The sequence below is a fragment of the Mytilus californianus genome, unplaced genomic scaffold (assembly GCF_021869535.1).
Source record: "Mytilus californianus isolate M0D057914Y unplaced genomic scaffold, xbMytCali1.0.p SCAF_3, whole genome shotgun sequence".
Taxonomy (NCBI): Eukaryota; Metazoa; Mollusca; class Bivalvia; order Mytilida; family Mytilidae; genus Mytilus; species Mytilus californianus.
Genome location: NW_026262679.1, coordinates 56,000,042 through 56,023,743, shown reverse-complemented (window position 1 = coordinate 56,023,743; position 23,702 = coordinate 56,000,042). Strand labels below are relative to the sequence as shown.

The window sequence follows — 23,702 nt, the reverse complement described above, 5'->3', positions numbered from 1 at the left end:
ATGACAAAACCCCATACCGTATAGTCGGCTATAAAAGGCCCCGACATGAAAATGTGAAACAATTGAAACAAAAAACTAACGGCCTAATTATATATACTAGTCAACAAAAGTAACGATACACTGTGACAAGTTTGAATTCTAATTTATCATAAAATATAATAAATAGGAAAAACTGTTAAATTATCCAATGGAAGACATTCATTTGCTATGATTAAAACAATCTGTCCGAATTGGAAAGTGAGAAAATACTGTGTTATTGAACACAGGGGTCAAATTTATTTTGCGGAAAATAATGAAAAAAGTCGGCACTTAATTTCGAAGATGAGAATTAAGTATTCAAATATCTGCAAAGGCCGTGATTTAAAATTTTACGCAGATTTCAAACTGTAATTGATTTGAACCACCATCTAGCAAATCCAAGTTAGCTTAAACGTACGATACCCCGCTTGAACTTCTAGATTGAACGCGGTCAAGGATTTGTATAGTGTATACAGAAATCCTTGACGAGGTTTATTTACAGCCGAAAAAAAAAAACCCAAAAATAATAAAAGAAAAATCTTCGACTCTGTTTATTTATATCTTTATTTAATATTATTCATCTTAAACAAATGAAGATGATTCAGCATGGCTTAAAACAAGATTTGGTAGTAACAGAGGGGGAAATCACCGGAAAATTACATTGTTACTGTCTGCCTAACTCATTCCGCTTCTCCACATGATACGGGTACCAGGTAAAAAGCACCTGTCAAATCCTTTTTAGAAAGCGAATTTAAATTAACAGTGAGTAGGGCAATAAAATGGGTTAAATCATATAAAATTAACTTATTTGTATATATTTATATCTTTAAGATATATAGTACAAGCATCGGGGTAAAAATAGCTTTGTGGTAAATATTTAACATTAAAGTTCGTTTCCTAAAAAAGTTGATTGACCTTAGTAACGTATGAAAATGGAGTCGGACAGATATTTTCTCGATATCTGAATACTTCAAATTTAATTAGCTGACAAGTATTTTAGAAGCATATGTAGGTAAATCTCTTAGAATTGAGGAAATGTATAGATTTACTTGTAGAAATAATATGTGCTTTAGGGAATTATCACGTTTTCTTACCAATTTTGTACATTGTTTACTTTTAAATTTGCACAGACATGTTTCCAGTATTTGCAAATAAGATTAACTTACAGGGTGTCGATGGTCAGAATAATTTGATTATATTGCAAAGTGTAGATTTTTCATCAAGAAGAAGGAACATTCAAAACCAAAATCAATACATTGTGCAGACAGTGAGGCCTTTCAACCTGTATCTTACCTCCCCTTGCATTCCCCTACTCCAGTCTCCAGTTAATGTATAAAAAATAATAAATTGTTATAAACTGGTTTGAAAACCGATTGGCATTTTGGCATATTTAATGAGACAGCTGGCACAAGGAACTTGTCACTATTTTAGAATAAAAAAAAAATGTACAGAGCAGTCCAGTTGGACTGTAATTTGGTCAATGTTGGTAAACTCGTAAAACTAATTATCAGATAATGTTTTATGAACAAATTCAAGACATTTTTAATTTAATCTCATGAAAGATTAAGGAATTCAATATTTGGATTTTGTGTAAACATGGTAAAGTGTGTCTTAAATTAAGGAAACCCCTAGGCCTGTTTTGACAGTTATTCAGATATCTTGTGATTCCTTGCATGCCTTCTAAAAATATTTAATTTTGAATGGAGGAAAAATTTATACTACAAAAAATAGTTCAGTTTAAACTAAACAGACTGTCAAGAATGCAAAGCAGAATATTTCATTTGATTAAATTTGCCTTAAACATGTTAAAATGAAACATTTTTTTCTGAACATGCTAAAGATGTCGTTAATTTGAATGGAAAATGGTTAAACCTGGGATTGCAATTGTAAATAATGCTTGACCTTACCAATTTAAAACTTTTCTGTTCCTTTAGAAGACTAAAACAAGAACAGTTTTATTTATGTCACATTTTCGATATGACGAAATCAGGTAATTCATAATATCAACATGGGATTCCACTGTAATACTTTTGTTTTTACAATGTACACTTGAAGAAATAATCTCATTGTGAGGACTTTTCAGTAACAATGGATACATATGACATGTATAATAAACATATTTTTAAAAATGTTTGAATTTGTAGTATTTTTGGGAAAAGGAGAGTAAGGTTTTTAGCATGATTATAAAAAACCAACGGCTTTAATATGCTATTCTGAATATTTGAAGTAATCCCTCTTAGGATTCTGTGTAAGGAGCGATTTTCTGATTTGGCTGTCCTCAGAATCCATTATTAAGCCTTATAAAATCTATTTGGGAAAATATTTACCAACCACCCCTGGAACTTATGCCTGTTACACCAACAGCAGCAATGATTGGCTCATTAACTGCATTTACTAATTTACAATGATTATAAAACAATAATTAAGCCATAATCAATAAATAAGCACCTATTTGATATATATGAGTGATTTCATTTTGTAATTGTAAAGAAAACACATTTACAAAAGTGCAAAGATAGAAATCACCAATGCGTTTTACCATTTCAAACAGAAGATTTCGTGGAGTTTTAAATGGAGATTTAGCATTTATAAACCTACCATTGCATACGAAAGAAAACAAATTTTATGAAAAGAATGATACAATGTTCTAAAAGGAAATCGATTTCTGGATTATCATTTTGATATTCGAAACTTGGTACAGCTGCTACTCAGACTTTATAAAATGTTACCAGAGTCTGAGTAAAAAAGTCAATAAACCAGAGTTATGTCAAAGAACGTCTCATCCTTTTTCTAAAAAAGTTCATAGAAAGATACCAAGACCTTGTTGATAAATATTTCGTATCAACTTCATAAATAATACATTATAGTGTTTGAAGTTTAGATTCTAGGTACTGACGTTGTTTATCATCTTAATGACATGTTATAGAGTTCTATTTATTTGTCTTTGTTTATACATTGATATTATTAACCTGTACTGTTTAGTCCATTTTTGTTAATATACTTTTGGCATGGCTCAGTAAATATACATCCTGCCATTGTGTTATTGTGCTATGTTCATTTTTTATTCTTGTCTTTCTTTTTTGCTTATGTACTTTGCCTATAGAGTGTCTTTATGCCATTTTGTTTTTCTTTGTTGAAATAGTTATTTGTTTTTATAGTGATTAAGATTAAAACACAATGTTGACTGCTGTACCCCTATTTTTGACATTTTTACCTATTATATCTTTTTGTTTTGTTCACACATTGTCAATATAATGGAATTCTATGCGACTGTCATACAAGTGAGAGGTTTAGCAAGCTATAAAACCATGTTTAATCCACCATTTTTTACATTAGGAAATGCCTGTACCAAGTCATGTACATGTATAGTACGCTCTATAAAAAAACCCTGGCATGACAAAATGTAAAACAATTCAATCAAGAAAACCTATAGCCTGATCTAATTTGTGCCTGAAAAAAAACAAAACAAATATGGCATTTGGTTTATGTACATGTATATACATCATGTACATGTGTGAATGTATTAAGGGAGCTACCATTTGATTTTTACGGGGAGCTAGGATGAAATTTGAAAAAAATAGGCAGGACAGGAGTTTTGAGTAAAAAAAAAGGCAGGATGAGATTATTTGCCAAAAAAAAAGGCAGGATGACAATTTATGTAAAAAAAACCAGGATAAACAAAAAAAAGGCAGGACCGAATAGAGTGAAAAATAAAAAGGCAGGACCGAATAGAGGGAAAAATAAATAGGCAGGACAAATTTTTTCATGCTAGCCCCTTATAAAAATCAAATGGTAGCTCCCTAAGTTATTCAAAATATGAAGTTTTTATGGCAATCTGTGAGGGTTCATATTGTGAACAAGCTGACTTCTCATTCTGCTTATAATAAATGCTTTTTAATTTATTGTTTTCTAAACATAGAAATAAGAAGATGTGATATGAGTGCCCATGAGACAACTCTCCATCCAAGTCACAATGTGTAAAGAGTAAACAATTATAGGTCAAAGTATATTTGTTTTGAGGTTTTGAATTTGCTTTGATACATTTAACAGTGGGCTAGTAAATTAGGACATCATAGTCATCAGTCAGGTTAAAATATTCAAAATTTTTACTTTGAGGGAAAAAACAGAAGAAGTAGTTTATTTTATTTTGGTTACATGGTTATGAAAAAAAAAGAATATCTTTTCGCTTTATAAAAATATTTGAATGAAGATGCATAATATGTTTGATGAGAATGATATTTTGTAGATAAGATAAAACATTCCACACCTGTTGTTAGCAGAAGATATTCTTCACCAGTATGACTGATGTACTTGATGGACCATTAGGGTCCTTGAAAAAGCGAGCTGATCCCCATGTGTCAGAACTGCAAGCCAAACTACGGGAGAGAAAAAAGCTAGGATTGACCCATGATTTGAGTGATAGTGATGTTCTGGAGGACAATGATGATGGAGATAGTGAAGATGGTTTGTTTCTGTTTAATACTAAAAATGTAGTTTGTCTTTACTAACTCCATGGATATTATTTTAATCCCACTTATACATGTAGTATGAGTGGTACTAAAATGTAACCATTATCATTTTTCACCATTTTCGGCATATTGATAAGTACATTGAAGTATGAAATATCAGCTGCAAGTCACAATATGAAGCTTGCTGTCAAGTGAGTGCTATTTAAAAAGGCTGCAAATTGTGTCAATGTTTGATCATATCATTCAAAAAATTAAAGTAATCTATGAAAGACCCCAACATAACAAGATGCATAGCAATTTAAATTCTCAAAAACAAAAACTAAAACCATAAAGTAGAAATGCAAACACCACCAAGCCTGGGGCACATTTTACTGCATACACACAGCATGAGCAGCAGGCACAGATGTCGTTTAACTAATTTTAAAACATAATTTTTCTTTCAGTTGCATTAGGATAGAGTCAACAGTATTGTATTTGATTATGAGAAGGCATGTTTGATTTGATGATCCAAAAATGATGCTACAAATGTTCAAATACTAATATATTATCTCCTTAATGGCAGGTTTAGGAGCAAAAATATAATTAGGATGAACAAATAAAAGGACACGTAGGTTAATGTCAATCAGACAGCAACCTAATGCTACTAACACATACATGTCAACATATAGTCTTCATAATCCATTTGAGAAAATAGGTTTCAATGCATATGGGTAAAGACAAAATGTTGTGAGGGGCCAAACGGAGTAAGATGGGGTCAAGACTCAAGAGTTTATTAAACCATAGAAAAATTGTTATTGATAAATGTATGTTATTTTTTCTAGATATCCTGAACCAATATAGAATAGAATCTAGTAGCCACAGGAGAACTGATCGTCCTAGTTCAGCAAAAAGGAGGTCACCTGTATCAACTGGTGCCTATGATAGTGGAATTTCATTAGGTGATACACTAAGGCCAGGACAGGGAAACAGATTCATGAAATCATCAAGAAGTACAACCCTGAGTTCTTCTCCTTCATCACAACGTAAATCAGAAATGCCATCAATTGCTTCCCCAAAACAGTCTCCAAAAGATAAACAAAGTTTGCTCTCTGACAGTTTGTCATATGAACAGAAAGAGGCTATCATCATGAATAGAAAAACTCCAACTAAAGATCTACAGCAGTAAGTAGTGATGGGATGATAGAACATTAAATCTACACTACAGCACAAGTGAATTTCCTTATTGCTTCCTGGCCACCATGGGAGGTCCACTCAAATTTTATTTTATATTTTGTAGAAATATTGAATGTTCAAATTTTTTAATGGCACTACATGGATAAAACCAGAAGATTCCAAATATCTGAGAAAGGTCAAAAACAAGAGGAGCAAACATCCTTAAAAGTCAATGTCAAGGCCATGCATCATAGATTTTTATAAATTTTACCTTCTGTCAGAAAGCAATATAATTCACCTACAATGTAGATGGAAATTTTTAGTGCAAAATTTCAAAGATGAACTCTTTTTTTTAAATGTGAATCTTTGCTACAACACAATCTGTGTTTGGAGAGAGAGACAGTAAATCTTCTCTCTGTGTAATGCATGCTTATATATATAGCACATTATATGTTTATTTTGCAAAATCCTTTAGATGTAAATTTTAAATAAAGTTACTTTAACACTTATTTGATATCAATATTTATTTAAAATTATTAATTTTAATTATGCTGTTATTTTACATAAATTTGTATTAATTAATATAATGTGTTGAATAAAAATATAATGAAAAGATATACATTTTGTAGTGTCACCTTTAATGAACTCATTCTATTGCTAATTAAACTGAATGCATAAGTTGCAAAAGGTCAGTTGTCATTAGATTAATTCATTTACTCTGGCATTATTATTCTTCATTTAAAACTGTTTTGTCTCAAATTTCAGCATGTCATTTGCCAATCAATCTATTCACTCAGGTAATGAAACACTTTCATATTTTCTTTAAATCAGATAAAATGTATCAAATATGGGAAAAGGTTGGAAGTAATTTATATAAAACAATGAAATTGTAATTATTTATACATAGCAATGCATGTATTTAAATATTATGGTCTTAAAAACAATCATTTTACAGAAGACAGAGCCCTGTTGACCTTTCCAAACCATGGCAGCCTCCATCCTACAGAAAAGTTAGTGCAACACCAGAAGATGACATAGGTGACACTGCAAGTTCAGGTATGTATTAGGTTTATATTTGTTCCCAGGCGTCTTGAAAATCCAGTCCCACAGGGAACAGGCCAAGGTAACAGTTGTTTAAAAGCAAATGAACTGGATGCTGATATAGCGATAAAAAAATTTCAGAACTTTTACACATTATAACTTCTTTATTTTCCCCCAAAATGCTGTAAAACAAAATATTATTTTTTTTCAATCCTTGTTCATAACAAGCATAAATAGTATAAAAAAAGCAAATGAAAGTATATTGAAATGTGATGGGATAATTTGTTTCTGGTCTTTAAAAATATGACTAAAATAGGAATAATATACTACATAAAAGTTAAAAAATATCATTTAGGGTTAAATATTTTATTTTTACATTTTGAAATTAGAAGTCACTTAGGTCAAATTATCAGATTTTTTTGTTCATTTTCTGAAACAATAATCCTTAAAATTCTTCTCCAGAAGCACCTTAGTTTGTGCAGTATAATTGAAACATGTCTTGTTACATAATTTAAACACCAATCCTAAATTTTTTTTCTAAAAGCACCTCAGTATTGCAGTTTGCACATCCATTTCATAAGAATTTTTAGAATGCACAGAGAAAATTATTAAGACGCATATTTCATCATATTTTAGAAAATTCAATTTGTATATCACCTATAAAAAAAGCGACAAGTGTATACAACAGAAAGATTACACATAAAATTGCTGATTAAATTCATTTTTCAAAGGTATAATTATCTTCATATTCAAACTGCACTAAATGAAGAAAAAAAATGACATGAATACACTTTGTATTAATTAGCAATAAATCAGTATAAATTATCCAGTTGAATTCATTATAAAAGCAAAAAGAAAATTTACCACTAGAAACTGTATGTTCTTACATAAGTATATTTGCAACACTCAAATTATAAATGTTTCAAAACATTTCAGGTTTAATGAGAGGAAGAAAAACTCCACAAGACCCATTACTTGAATCCATCAGTGAGACACCATCTCCTAGGTACAGGAAACAGAGTCCCAATTCTGACAAAAAGATGCCTTCTATGCCAGGGTTGGACGGGAAAAGTCCTGGACTGGACAGAAAAAGTCCTAAACTAGACAGAAAAAGTCCTGGTTTAGACAGGAAAAGTCCTGGTTTAGATAGAAGAAGTCCTGGTTTAGATAGAAGAAGTCCTGGTTTAGATAGAAAAAGTCCTGGTTTAGAAAGAAGAAGTCCTGGCACAGATAGAAAATCACCCAAGTATGTTATTACTCACATTTGTTAACATCTGCCAAGTTTTTATGTAATTTTGGTAATAAGCAGTATTTAGTTATAGATTTTTTCTTCGCCAGAAAAAAAATTCTAGATATATAAATGTATAAGAAATATTACCATTGTCCTTGTACTTACGTGTGATGAAATAGGGTCATTGCATGGATATTTGTTAAAGTGTCCTGAGTAGATTTTTATATTGCCCAAGCTCGTGAGTTCAATATATGTTCTAGGAGGGATAATAATCACCAATATTCATGCAATAACCCTTCTATTGTATAACAAATTTTGAAAAACATTTAACATGTGTTTGTCACTAATGATGTCACTAATTTGAAGCTTTAATGTGGAGTGATGTAATATGATATGTTATTGCATGCTAACGTTTGGATATGTTCTGTATGAAATATGTTTTTCCTATACAATAAATTACATTACTGCGCTGGTATATCTTTCATTCATCATTATTGTCTGACATCTGTTCAACATACTTTTACAATGAAAATCGACGATTTGAAATGGAATGAGCTAAAAAAAGATACCCATTGAAGCTTTACAATGTCTTACCTTCCAGCAAATCTAAATAGATAACTAAAATGAGAAAGCAAAAGTAAACAATAATGATGTGTCTGATTTTATTCATGACCTACATTTTTTAAGATGTTTTATTTTGGTTTGACTTTTTTGAAGAAAAATATTAGATGTATCCAAATTTTGCACTTTTCAAGAAAAATATAAAGATATACTTACAAAAAATTGAAGGAAAATGTAGAGGATGGTAGACTAAGGATAATTAAGGATAATTTTCTCTGCTTTACAGGGCATTAAACTTAGATGATCCTCTGATGTCTGTTAAAGGTGCCACACCACGACCAAAACTTAAGACAGATGTTTTTGGAAGCTCCTCAGCTATGGATGCATCCCTAGATGAAGAGCCTACACCAAAACCTAGAAAGTCAAGATTTTCTAGTGCAGGACAGAAAACAGAAAGTGATAGAATTCCTGGGAGAAAAACTCCCACAGAAAAAGATAGATTTGGTGGTCGGAAAACACCAACGGACAAAGATAGATTTACAGGTCGTAAAACTCCAACATTTGGCAAAAAGTTTGAAAAAGAAGAAAATGAAAAAGCCAAGGAAAAAAGTGAAAGAAAGCAGGAGCCAAGTTTAATGGATTTTTTAACTGGTGATGTTACTGAAAAAGAAACACAGAAAAAAGGAAAGAAAAATGGACTTTTTGATGAAGATGATAGTGACGAGGAAGAGGGAAGAAAACAAAAGGTCAAACCTAGACGACCACAACATGAAATTCAAAAGGAGGAGGAGCCAGAGGTAGACAGTTTTCAAGCTCTTTTAGCCAAGAAAAGTTATCAAAAAGGAAGGAAACCACAAGCAGATGAAAGTTCTATTTGTGAAGAATATGAATTTGAACCAGGCCTGAAAAAAACTACAGATTTGCATATGGAACAGAGCCAAACACTCAGGTAAAAAGAACATAATATTGAATATTGTTACAAATTTATCGTGTTATTATCAAATATGAAATGTAAATATGATTCTCATATTTTTACCAAAAAATCTATAATGCAGCAGATTTAACTGTATACTCCTGTTTTTTCCATTGTATTATTCAAAAAATCAAGACCATATATAGCTTGAATCTATTATGTGAATAATTTCGTTAGGTCAAAACCACAATTCCTGTTAATTTTATGAAAATGTCTTGAGAAATAATTAATATTATACTAACCTAGAAAAAAATGCAAGTATTTTTTACAGTTAAAAAATGTGAAGAGAACCCTTATTTTTGTCATTTTTGTCTTGCCCATGACAAATACTATGGAAGCAAGACTCAGCGGTTTCAACAATTGTAGAAATCTGTGATTAGCTATCAGTCACACACTCAAGTCATATCTCCGTGTCAACAGTTTATTCAAGCATGTAATTTCAATATTTTTTGTTAATTGTGTATATAATTTCTCTTACATTTAATATTTTAAGTCAAGAGGAATCCCCTATAGTATACATGGACAATGCATGAAATGGATTTGGTACAATTGAAGAAAAAAACAGATCTGAGAAATTTATAACTATCAAATCAAACAAAATTTCAAAACAAAACTATGAAATTAAACAGTGAAATTTTTCTGGTTTGAATTGTTTTACATTTGTCATTATGGCCTTTTAAAGCTGACAATGCGAAATGGGTTTTGCTAGTGTTGAAGGCCATACGGTGACCTATAGTTGTTAATTTCTGTGTCATTTGGTCTCTTGTGGAGAGTTGTCTCATTGGCAATTATACCACATCTTATTTTTATAAGCTACATATATAAGTGAAAAATTCTAAAAATCTTTATTTAAATCAGAAAAAAATGCAATGCACCAATGGTATGTATAAATGTACATTGAATTATAATTAAAGGTCATACAACAAACAGAGGTCAGATAAACAGCAAGCTGAAGATGCAATAGATATGGTGGCAGGTCAACAGAGAACTCAACAAATGAAGCCAATAGAACGCCCAGATAGTTCTAAAAAGTAGGTCACTTTATACAAAAAAAATCCAACAACAAAAAACATACTTTGGAGAAAGATCTGATCAGATTCTTCTTTTGTTGAAATGTTTTATAAATGTGCTCATTTATATTCCATAGATCAACAAATAAAAAAAAAGTTGTCAAAATCTGAAGTTTCTGGCTGCTTTCTCAAATATTTATTGATGGTACACTGTAGCTTACACACTTATAGCAAGAAAGAATTAATTAATGCAGTTTAATATCCAATTAAATTTGTATGTGTCACAGTGTCATAGAACTGAACCGCTCTAAAATTATAAATATTCTGAAGCCTTTGATATAACTGTAGAATTTAAGAAATTTTTGGTAGATTTGATATTTGTCTTTTCTTTGTTGGATTATCATGTAAATGGGTATAGTTGTGAATTCATAAAAAAATTTATTTGGAAACTTGAACACAAATATCAAGAAAAAGTTGCTGCAGTTTGCCTGAGTATCCATAGAAGGTTGTGTTTTTGCTGATTTTTTGTCTCGCCCTGACAGAGTCAAAAAGTGTAACATACATGTAGGTATGCTGTTTCCAGCAGCAGCGGCATCAACAATGTATTAGTTTGTGATTAGGTCTAGTTTATGGTGACCCACTAGTGGTAGGTCAATGATATTTGGTATGCAGTTGTATTAGCATTGGCACATCTCATTACCATGGAGATTATTTATCCCTGCCCCCTTACTCATGGTCTATTGACTTTGAAACTTTGCTTAGTTTTAAATACATGTATTAGTTTGTGATTAGGTCAGTTTATGGGGAACCACTAATGGTAGGTCAATGATAATTGGTATGCAGTTGTATAGGCAATAGCACATCTAATTTCATGGAGAATATTTGGTCCTTACCCCTCAGTCATGGTCTATTGACTTTGAAACTTTTGCTTAGTTTACTTGTATTAGTTTGTGATTAGGTCAGTTTAAGATGAACCACTAATGTTAAGTTAATGATATTTCGTATGCAAATAATACATTTGCAAGTTTCATTTCCATGGAGATTATATAACACCACCCCCTCATTATGGTTCATTGACTTTGAAACTTTTACATAGTTTACAAGTTAATGTTTGTGTTTAGGTTTATTTAAAGGGAACGACTTATGAAAAGTCAATGGTATTTGATATGCAGTTGTATAAGCATTGGCACATCTCATTTCCATGGAGACTGTTTATAAACCTGTACCTTCAGTCTTGGTTTATTGACTTGGAAATTTGCATAACTTACATCTTAAAGTATTGCTATTTTAATTTCAACATTTGCATTATCAAAATAACAAATAGGCGAGACATATCTCTGTCTTAACAGTTTATGTGTTCTTTTTTCTCTGTCTTTTTTTATTTTGTTGTTGTGTAAAAATTTGTCTACTTAGTGAACATGATTTTTTATTATAATAGTAAATATTCTTTTACTGAAGAGCTCTTGAGATTATATTGGTGTCTTAGGTTGAAACAGGTGTGATATTGAAAAAGTCATATGATATTCTCTATTTATTTTAGAACAACCACAAGCAGTAAAATTGTGAAGCCAAAACCTCGACATTCCCTACCTGGTACCCCTACTCCTTCTTTAACCCTGTCTGAGACAGAATTTAATGATACCAAATCTCTGAGGGAAGCTATCTTTAATGACTGGAAGAAAGAAAGACTGAATTCTGCTCGACAAAAACAATCTGAAGAAAAGAAGAAAAAAGAAGAAGAGGAAAAGAAAAAGAAACAGGTATTGTAAATTTGAATGAAATGAGAGTTGCGGTAAACATCAATGAGACAGCCACCGAACTGTACAAATTATCATTGCAGACAGTACCTTTAAAATATTTATACAAATGGGGACATGTGATGGTCTGAATTTGGGAGCAGAGTTTTAAAATAATTTATTAAGTCTATCATTTTTTTTGTCTTTTTTTTTCAGGCTGAAGTTTTTGTCTGTTTTTTAAACAAAGGTCTTATAATGCCTTTTTTGTGACTGTCTGTTTTTTGGTAGTAGTTATGATTATAAAAGTCCTTTGTCAGCTATAATTGTAAGAATTTTAAGGAATTTAAGACTGTTTACTTTATGAACTAACAAATTAAAAAATCCAGCTCAGCATGTCGGTTTTGTACAAAGCAGGGTAAATATTCATATTACATTAACATGTTCTCTTCCTGAATATGCATATTAATTTGCTGCTGGACGTTAAGCAGCCATCCATCGTCATCATCCTACAAAAATATGCACATTGTAAGAGATATCAGTGAATGTATAATGAGTATATCCATGTCGTCAGTAGGCGTCTGTCTTGATCCTACTTTAAGCAGCTGTTGAGATGGAAAAAAGCAATTAAAAGATGTTAATATGATAAAATGCTAATTAATGAAAAAATGTCTCTCACCGTATATTATGAGCATATATCTATGTCTTGTTGGTTTTTTTTAACAAGTCAAAAAAATATAATTGTCTGTATATGTTGAAAAACCAGTATGTACCTATAAAAGTAGGTTTATTTAGTTTGATGTAAGAAGTATTTGCTTAAACAGTATTTATTTTTATTTTTATTTTTCAAAGGATTTACAAAATAAAAGATTAGAGAATGAGGCAGCATATAGAACTTGGAAAGAACAAAGAGAACCAGTAATTAAAGATAAAATGAAGGAAAAACATAGAGAAGAAAAGAAAAAGAAATTAGAGGAAGAGGAAAAATTAAAGAAAAAGAAAGATGCAGAAAAGGTATGTTAAATGTTTTTATTTCCATGTCTGATTATTGCCCTAGTCAATTATTATCCATACAGGGGTTCTAGTCAGTATGAGTTAGAGGTATGGGATCTTTCATTTCTCTGAGGGAACTTTCTGAATAACAAAAGTCAGTGACCTCCCATCTTTGATATTGTTCCTCTAAAAAAGGACCTATGCTTTTTTAAGGAGGGCCTTTATTTGATAATACAAATGCCCATGAACTTTTCGTTCTTTAAAGAAAATTTGAATCCCTGCCATAACAGACATTTCATTATAAATCAGTACCAAAAAAATAGCATGTTTCCGTGCACCTAGGACAATATTTTAAAATGTGAAAATTGATTTTTAAAGGAATTCAAGAAATGGAAAGAATTAAATGATGAAAAGTTGATTGAAAAGCAAAAAGAAAAGAAACGAGCTGAGAGAAGAAAAGAAGAAGAAGAAAAAAAAAAGCAAAGAGATCGAGAAAAAGATAATGAAAGTGCTCTCAGAGTCTGGTAGGTATTATTTACCTAGAAAGATTGTACTTTACTGGTTTTTTCACAGTACAGTAGTAACCTTCAAATCAAAGGCACTTCATGCAAATTTTATTCTATGAATTTTATCTTGTAAATATTGAAAGGCTAGGTCCAATTAAATACACCTGTCTATTATTGAATGATGCCAAGCTTCTAAGTTTGTAAGACATAGATTAAGACCATGATAAGTAATTTTAATGGGGTGCTAACTTTTTGCTTATTTTTAAGTTGGATCAAATAGGTTGGTAATTAGTACTATTTCACATATATTTGACAATTTACACACAAACTCATGCAAATCAATTCATTCTAATTTTTGTTTGTTAATGACTGACTTGTCTATCATTATAAACATTTCTAATGACACACCACTGTTTTTGATTATCCCAAGCTCACATTTCATTCTAAGTTATAAGAGGGTTAAGATAAGAATTAGTTTATTAAAGTGTCATAAAAGTCAACGATATAATTTAAATATGCATACAAAACAATAATTTTTCAGCCATTGATACGATATAATTGACACTATATAACTAACAAAATTTATAAACATAATTAAAAAATACTTTAAAATTTTCTAAAAATTTATCACTTAAGATTTCATAATTCAAATTACAATATCAGCTTTGTCAAATGGTATTCAAAACTTCCTTAAATATTATCTAATCAGAGCAAAATAAAACTGTTAAAATTTATTGAGATTTATATAAGAAGACTTAAAAAAAAATCAATGCCAGAAAAATGTATGTAGCAATATGCAGAGATAATACATGTACTACATATAAAGACAGTTTAAAATTTCCATAATTTACTGTCTTCATTTAGACTATGAAGCTTTTCAATGAATTTTGAATACTTATTGCGAACCAAATGATACAAATGTACTTTTCCACAGATTCACATAATTCAAGCTTAAATACGAAAAATCTATCAAATATGCCACAAAATGTCACTTTTCAGATGGGTTTTGTCTAAAATGGAAATGGCCACATTTGTGTTTAGTCTCAACCTTTATATATGTTATGTATTATCATCAAATACAACATATATTTAAATATTAAGGATGTATTCTTCTGATGTTTCAGTCTTGTTGAAATCTCGTTCTGGAACTATTTCCAAAACATGTGATACAAGTGGAAATTATCAATGAATTTAAAAAATATTATAATCAAACTTAACTCTGTGAAAAAATTGTGTATTTATAATAAGTAGTTTTTGAGTAATAAAATTTTCAAATTTGATAACCAATCAAGTCAGTCTTATTAGCTAAAAAGCTCAGAAAATGGGTGAGGGGTACAAGAAAAGATTTTACCAAATACATGTACATCCCATATCAAATTTTCTTTTCAAATTTCTTAGATATGTATTTTTTCAATCATTTATAGCAAAGAAGTTGAAATAATATGCTTTTTGTTCTAAAAAAAGAGAAAAATCCCAAATTGACAAAATTGACAACATGGTAAATTTGACACGAAAAAGCAACAAAATTTTATAAAACTTTCTTATATTAACACCTACCCATAGTTTTTTAAGGTTAAATTTATTCAGATTGGTCCACTTCATCTTTAGGGAAAGTATGAAAAAAAGTTTAATTGTGAAACTGTCATTTTTCTCATGATAATAGCCCAAAAATGGGTAAAAATTGATGAAAAATGGGGTACTTTCAAATGGCTGTAGCGAAAAAAGAAGTGCACCATCATATGATTTTTTCTTCACCAATTATTTTTTTACAGTCATATAAACCCACAAATCAGGTTAAGAAAAAAAGTTTGATTCTAGAAATTTTTGGCTCCTCAGAGGTGTACATCCTTAAGGCTGAACACAAGTGCGGTCACTTCCATTTTAGACAAAAACCATCTAAAAATAAGCACAAATGATAAAGTTGTGAAGATTTCAGTAATTTTGCATGAATTAATTATGCTAGTACCTGATGCATGTGCAGTGTAATGTCAAAAACAGCCCATATGTATGTAACAAAAGTATTCTTCTTTCAAATTAATAGCTAAAAGTTTACATTTTTAACAAATTTTAGAAATGCTATATTTTGGGGCCAAAAGGGGGTCTTACCGGGCCTACTCCTTTAGCCACAAGCATCCTGGGGGTATTTATTTAAAACAATGTATCTGATGATTCTGCCAGCAAACTAGCATGGAGGCCAGTGCTAGATATTGAACATAGGGGTCAAAAGTGAGTTATTGCTAATATCTTGAAAATCATTATAGTTAAGATATTCTTGTAAGGGCAAAATGTTTAAAATATCAATTTTTACCTATTGTCCATTGAAATACATTATGGGAGTTATTGCCTTGAAATGGAGATTTTTACCATTATTTGGCACTCTTTGCTATTATCTGGGAGAGTATTATAGAAAAATAGAAATTTTTACAGCAAAAATTATCAATATGACAATATCTACAAATAAGTCGAATGGCCAAAGTTGTCAGTTGACTACTTATATTAGTTATTAAACTTATAGGTATCTTTGCATTCAGATCATGATATTTTACCAATAATTTGTTTTTGCCTTATATATATAATAGAAACTTTAATTGACTGAACTTTGAACAGCAAAAATGACACTAGTAATATTACCCAATGTCTGTTCTTTCAGTCTCCATTCAACTCAAATAATTTTGTTGCATTGTTTGAAATTTTTTGCAAAAATACCAGTTCAGGTGAGCATATCACCTGATTTCATTACTTAAGAGAAAATATATTTCATAGTTGAATTGGTATTTTTATCTATAAATCAGGAATTGTTGAATTATATTTTGGAATTTTTTAGTTTTACATTAGTCATAGCAAGCTCTTGATAAGTAGTACAAATGTATAATGAAACTTATTTTACAGGAAAGAGAAGAAGGAAGATGTTATTAAGGAAAAAACCAAAGAAGAAAAAGATAAAATGAAACAAACAAAGAGATTTATGGATGCAGAAAAACGAAAACAGGAAGAGGAAGCCAGACAAAAATATGAGAAATGGCTGTCAAGGAAGGTACGTCCTACAATCATATCTGTAATTTCCAATGCTAGGGGGCCTCGGTGGCCGAGTGGTCTAAGTAGTCGAACTACTGTATCACTAGCCAGTCAATACTGAGGTTATGAGTTTGAATCCTGCACGGGGCAGGTGCATTCGACTCCAATCTTAATTGACTAGGATTGTCAGTTTTTGTCGAGCCTGCGACTTTTGTCGCAGAAAGCTGGACATAGGGATAGTGATCCGGCGGCGGCGGCGGCGTTAGCTAACTTCTTAAAAGCTTTATATTTTAGAAGGTGGAAGACCTGGATGCTTCATACTTTGTATATAGATGCCTCATGTTACGAAGTTTCCGTCAGTCACATGTCCAATGTCCTTGACCTCATTTTCATGGTTCAGTGACTACTTGAAAAAAAAGTTAACATTTTTTGTAATGTTAAATTCTCTCTTATTATAAGTAGTAGGATAACTATATTTGGTATGTGCGTACCTTGCAAGGTCCTCATGCCCGTCAGACAGTTTTCACTTGACCTCGACCTCATTTCATGGATCAGTGAACAAGGTTAAGTTTTGGTGGTCAAGTCCATATCTCAGATACTATAAGCAATAGGTCAAGTATATTCGGTGTATGGAAGGACTGTAAGGTGTACATGTCCAACTGGCAGGTGTCAACTGACCTTGACCTCATTTTCATGGTTCAGTGGTTATAGTTAAGTTTTTGTGTTTTGGTCTGTTTTTCTTATACTGTATGCAATAGGTCTACTATATTTGGTGTATGGAATGATTGTAAGGTGTACATGTCTAGCTGGCAGGTGTCATTTGACCTTGACCTCATTTTCATGGTTCAGTGGTCAAAGTTAAGATTTTGAGTTTTGGTCTTTTTTTCTAATACTATATGCAATAGGTCAACTATATTTGGTGTATGGAAATATTTTATGATCTATATGTCAGTCGCGCAGGTTTTATTTGACCTTGACCTCATTTTCACAGTTCATTGCTCAGTGTTAAGTTTTTGTGTTTTGGTCTGTTTTTCTTAAACTATAAGCAGTAATTCAACTATATTTGTTGTATGGAAGAATTGTTAGCTGTACATGCCTGCCTGGCATGGTTCATCTGACCTTGACCTCATTTTCATGGTTTATTGGTCAATGTTTAGTTTTCTGGGTAATGTTAAGTTTATGTGACAGTTGTAATAAAGCTTTATGTTTAGAACTATCAACATAATATCAGTGATTAGTAAAGAAGGCGAGACATTTCAGCATGTGCACTCTTGTCCTACCAAAGGTTGGTGGCTTTCTCTGGGCACTCCGGCTTCCTCCACCAATAAAAACTGACCACACGAAATAGCACAATAGTGTTGAAAGTGGCGTTAAACACCAATCAATCAATCAATCAATCCAATGCAAGGACAAAAAGGTTGTCTTGTATACATGTAGGTCTTTTGATACTTTGAAATTCATTATTCATCTCCCAAATTATGTCCACATATGTTAGTTCAATTTTTGTTATAATCCTCATATAGTCTTGTCACTTTAGTTATTTAGTTAAGATATTATCTCAGAAGTGATAAGTACTGAGAAAATGTTAAGAGGGCTATTGTCAATTGGCAGTTTCAGAATCTAAAGGACTATGGGTAATTTTATTCTTCATATCCCAAAATGAAAATAACATCACATCATTGGTAGAATTTCAGTTGTTTAGAACGTTTTCAACCAATCACAATTTTTTGGTGTATACTTTTGAAATTTTACCAAGAATGCATTAGATTCAGAAAAAGCAAATTGTTTGCAGTTTTTGTCTTGCTTTGACGGAGTCAAAAAGCGAGACATAGGTATGCTGTTATCGGCGATGGCGTCAACAATGTATTAGTTTGTGATTAGGTCTAGTTCATGGTTAAACCACTAGTGGTAGGTCAATGATATTTGGTATGCAGTTGTATGGCACATCTCATTACCATGGAGATTATTTGGCCCCGCCCCCTCAGTCAAGGTCTATTGCTTAGTTTACATGTATTAGTTTGTGATTAGGTCAGTTTATGGGGAACCACTGGTGGTAGGTCAATGATATTTGGTATGCAGTTGTATAAGCATTGGCATATCTCATTTCCATGGAGATCATTTGGCCCTGCCCCCTCATTCATGGTCTATTGACTTTGAAACTTTTGCTTAGTTTTCATGTATTAGTTTGTGATTAGGTCAGTTTAAGGGGAACCGTTAGTGGTAGGTCAATGATATTTGGTATGCAGTTGTATAAGCATTGGCATATCTCATTTCCATGGAGAATATTTGGTCCCTACCCCTGAGTCATTGTCTATTGACTTTGAAACTTTTGCTTAGTTTACATGTATTAGTTTGTGATTAGTTCAGTTTAAGATGAACCACTAATGTTAAGTCAATGATATTCGGTATAGAAATGTATTGGCATTTGCAAGTTTCATTTCCATGGAGATTATATAACCCCACCCCCTAATTATGGTTCATTGACTTTGTAACTTTTACATAGTTTACATGCTAATGTTTGTGTTTAGGTTTGTTTAAAGGAAACGACTTATGAAAAGTCAATGGTATTTGGTTTGCAGTTGTATTAGCATTGGCACATCTCATTTCCATGGAGATTGTTTAGCCCTGTACATTCAGTCATGGTTCATTGAGTTTGAATATTTGCATAACTTATTTCAACATTTGCATTATCAAAATAACAAATAGGCGAGACATATCTCTGTGTTAACAGTTTATTTTCATGCCTGCAACACGTTTTGCTACATGCCAAACATTATCATATGTATGTCTATAAGGTTTCTAATTTTTTCAGTTGTCATTCTCCCATTTTCCATGGTTAACTGACTTAAATTAATTCAATGTTGTCATAATCAGGTGATTTTTCACTTAGAAAAAAGTATAGGTAATTGGGTCATATTTTCAGCTGGTCCCAGTGGTATAATATGTAATTGTTGTAAATTTTTTCCAGTTCAAAATATAGAGGCTTCCCAAGCTTTTATAATCAGTAAAACTCATTCCACCCTTCCAGCTAGGTGAAAATAAATCATACTCTCTATGATAAGACCACCCGCATCCTTTTCCAACTTTATTGCCAAATTTAATTTTCCTTTGCAATTGCTGTTATAAAAATGTAACCAATACTGCAATGAATATGTATCAAGCTATGGTGTTAAAAAGCATGTCATTTTTGTAGTACACGCATTTTAGAGTGTTATGCCATTTCATGACGCTTTCTCATTGCCAGAGGTTTGCAACTATGGTTATGTCGGCAAGGCAAAGAGGCATTTTTGAAAGATGACCTTGGACTTGAATTTTATTTGATTTTCATCAAGTATAATTATTATATGTTGGTTGATGTAGAAAGGCCAAAATTTGCTTTCAGTTGTGGTCCACCTTCAGAACTTATAACTTACTTCTTGTTCTATTTTTTGTATGCCCCACCTACAATAGTAGTGAGAGCATTATGTTTTCTGGTCTGTGCGTCCGTTCGTTCGTCCATCCATCAGTCCCCGCTTCAGGTTAAAGTTTTTTGTCAAGGTAGTTTTTGATGAAGTTGAAGTCCAATCAACTTAAAACTTAGTACATATGTTCCCTATGATATGATCTTTCAAATTTTAATGCCAATTTCACGGTCCACTGAACATAGAAAAATGATAGTGCGAGTGGGGCATCCCTGTACTATGGACACATTCTTGTTTTTAATAAATGTTAATGTCTTTAATTTGATTATGATTTATATATTATTAGGACAAACAGAAAGTTGTTGATAGGAAGATAAGGTACAGTTCTACAGAAAGTATAGAGGAACGACCAGCTTGGAGCCCAGCTAGTAGAACAATTCCTCATGGTCGATGATAGCCAAAAGCTTGTGGTAGTGAATTTAAGAACTTGAAAAAATACAGGAATAAGTTTGATGTTGAATCCTTCATTGGGGATTATAGCTTTGTACATTTAACCAATTGTAGAACATAGGTAGCTAAGACATTTTATCTTGCTTACATGAAGTAAAATAAAACTATTTTTGTTCTGCTGCTTGTAGATTAACATCAGCATCAGTTGACATTAGTGATATTTATCCAAGCATCATTTGAATATTCTGTTAATGTAAAGTCTAAATGAATAGTTCATATTTGTTTCAAGATTCTTTATTTCCTGATGTTAAAAATGCTTTCACACGTAACATAACCCTACATGTGTATCAAAACTAACAGAATTTGTTTTTAAAGATATTTAATATATTTCATACCTTCTTTTCCTATTTTTTGAACTCTGAATTTTTAGATTTGTTTACTGATTTCTTTGGTTGTAGTAGTCATACTGATGTTGATATTGTTGTGGAAATTCCTCTTTCAGAGGCAGCTATTGTGAAAGTATGATTGCTGGTGGATTCATATGTTTTTTTATTGTCTCAAAATCATTCCACTCTAGATTTTCCTGTTTCATACCGAATCAAGTGGACAATATGCTCTTTTTGTTGTTCAAATTCCTATCATTAACAGACCACAGACTAGAACAACAGTACTCCAAAAAGAAAGTCATCTTATAAACAGTATAAATATATTTTTATTATTCTTTTGTAGCCTTAGGCCAAAAAAAAATATATGTCTGTTTAAGGTTGCATACTTTAAAAAAATAGGGTAGGTAGGTCAGTATTTCCATTTTATTTTATTTTTTCATTTTATTCTTTGGGACATGATTTTGAGTCATGCCGTTTCGTCTTGTCGTGGTCCGAGTTGATCATGGGTCGAGTTTACCCGTATTTTTAATGATTGGATTATTTCCCTTGGTAATTGGTTGGAAAAAATGGCGGCAAACTGTTTATTTCATCACACGAGTTGCGAATTTCCTTAAAACAGCTGTCATATTCATGATTGTGAACATTGGGATGTATCAGGCAATTGATTTATATCATTTGCAACACTAACTTCGCTTTTGACACGAGTTCAGTTTATTTTTCACTTTACGACGGAAATAAAAAAACACTTGTTGTTTAAGTTCTTTGAATTTCACTGCAGAAAACATTTAGATCATAAAACAAGAGTTATGTTTTCAGATTGTTTATGGACTTTAAAATCAAGTTTTCCTATAATTTTATCAGTTTTAAAGAAGAAAGCTACAAGTTTCCATAGAAATTAAGTTCAAGGGAGGAAACAGTATTTCCTAATGCTTAAAAACTCATGGAAAAAGTGTTGGACAATGTTTGTGGTTCACATTTAACAATTGACATGGTATTGATAAGACTAGAACAGTATAAGATACAGAAAATTACAATTTATACCTCTTCTTTTTTGAAAATAGTGAACATTATGGTTTATTTACAGATGTGCATGAATTCATCAATTTATTGAATTGTTTAATATAAATTCATCAATTAAAACATATCCATGATGTAATACTTGTTCCAGTTTTAATTTTTTTCCTGTACATTATAAATTTCTGAATATTTTTATGATAAATTTGTATGTATGTTTCATTGTCAGTGAAGTAAAAGTAGATTGTTTATTTTAGTGCTTTTAGATATTAATTATGTTTTACATATGACCTTTTTTGTTGAAAAATATTCCGTCCTAATGTGATATGTAATGTCTGATGTAGATATGTTTTATTTTTCATTTTTATTTAGTAAATGTAATTTCATGGATTTTAAACTAAAAAGGCCATTTTGATCTGAACTGAACTTAAAAGACCTCATTCTTTCAGTCACTTTTCAGAGCTATTGATTGCAATAAATTCAGTACTGTTCAGACATTTGGCTTGCCATCAAATTAAGGGGTGTTGTGTTTTTGGTATGAAGGAAAGTGAACATGCCTAACAATTCAAACTGAATACCCAATTTTTTGGCTATAAGGATATAAAAGTTTGTTGAAACATTATCAACAGAACCATACATTTAAACATGCTTGGCAAGCGTCACATTTTTAAGATTTAATTGTCTCAAGTGGGGAAATATGATATCTAACTCAACAAATTGGTAGAATGTATATTTAAGCTTTAGATTATTACTATTTTAGTTTAAGACTTAATAATAGCAGCAGTTCAGTCTATATTGTTTTAGTTATTTGTGTAGTACTACTTGATGTTTAGGTCTTCATCTTATCTGTGATATGTTTCTATTAAAAATCATGAGAATTAAACATCTTAAAACAAATTTAGTTCGAGTGTTTAACTTTACCAATTATTGACTTTGTCAGTATAGCAGATTTTGATAAGAGTGCATTTCTTTTGAGTTTGAAAGGGCACTTGCAGTGCTTTTGTAGTATTTCCAACAAAAAGAGCATGAACAATAGTCAATACATAAAATAATAATTATCTTTACAAAAGAAGGTTTGGACGGGTTGTTGTCTCTTTGACACATTCCCCATTTCCATTCTCAATTTTATTAACTAATGCACATATAGGTTAGAGTTAAAAACTTTGTTGTGGATTCTCTGATGCTCCTCTAAAAGTATCCCTTCCCCATCTGAATAGTTTGTTTTATTGAAATTGCTGTTATAAAATTTTCCAAGTCCTTTAAGATTAAGGAAAGTATCTCTCCCTCATGCATATCTCTGATTCCTTGTCCATGTTTTGCTGTACATTTGGTCCTTTTTGGTTAAATCAGCTCTTCAACGTCTGTATCAAGATTTGGAATTTCGCAAACATCTTGGCTTCGAGCACCAGTGAAGATACATTAATTGTTGAAATGAGCATCTGTTGTAGTAAAGTTGGAACGGTTTATGTTACATGGTACCTGAACATTGAACTGTGACTTAAAACTTGCCCTTTATTACCGAAGCATAAAATAAATTCAGAAGGTAGAGAAAAGCTATTGGTAACCCTTTTGGTTCATTATTAATCCAAGAAACATGATTGAATATTAAATAAGGAGATGTGGTGTCCAATAAAGACCACAGGACAAAGATGTGAACAATTACAGTTCATCATAAAGCCTTTAACAATGAGCAAAACCAATACGGTATAGAAAACTTTAAAAGGCCCTCATCTATGCTTCAACAATAAA

At 31.4% G+C, this 23,702-nt stretch overlaps 1 protein-coding gene across 2 annotated transcripts; it reads left to right on the top strand.

Moving 5' to 3' along the window:
- The first annotated feature begins 919 nt into the window (after positions 1-919).
- Positions 920-22,850, top strand: LOC127734924 (microtubule-associated protein 9-like). Of its 2 annotated transcripts, none has more exons than XM_052244965.1 (12): positions 920-1,030; positions 4,265-4,482; positions 5,309-5,648; positions 6,595-6,695; positions 7,617-7,926; positions 8,759-9,421; positions 10,360-10,476; positions 11,996-12,215; positions 13,041-13,202; positions 13,560-13,705; positions 16,577-16,721; positions 20,450-22,850. In XM_052244965.1, exons 2-12 carry the CDS (start codon positions 4,317-4,319, stop codon positions 20,555-20,557), a joined length of 2,478 nt encoding a protein of 825 aa, XP_052100925.1. In that variant the 5' UTR covers positions 920-1,030; positions 4,265-4,316; the 3' UTR covers positions 20,558-22,850. The 2 variants fall into 2 exon arrangements, with proteins under 2 accessions (XP_052100925.1, XP_052100924.1); XM_052244964.1 differs by having other exon boundaries at positions 935-1,026.
- The last annotated feature ends 852 nt before the right edge of the window (positions 22,851-23,702 follow it).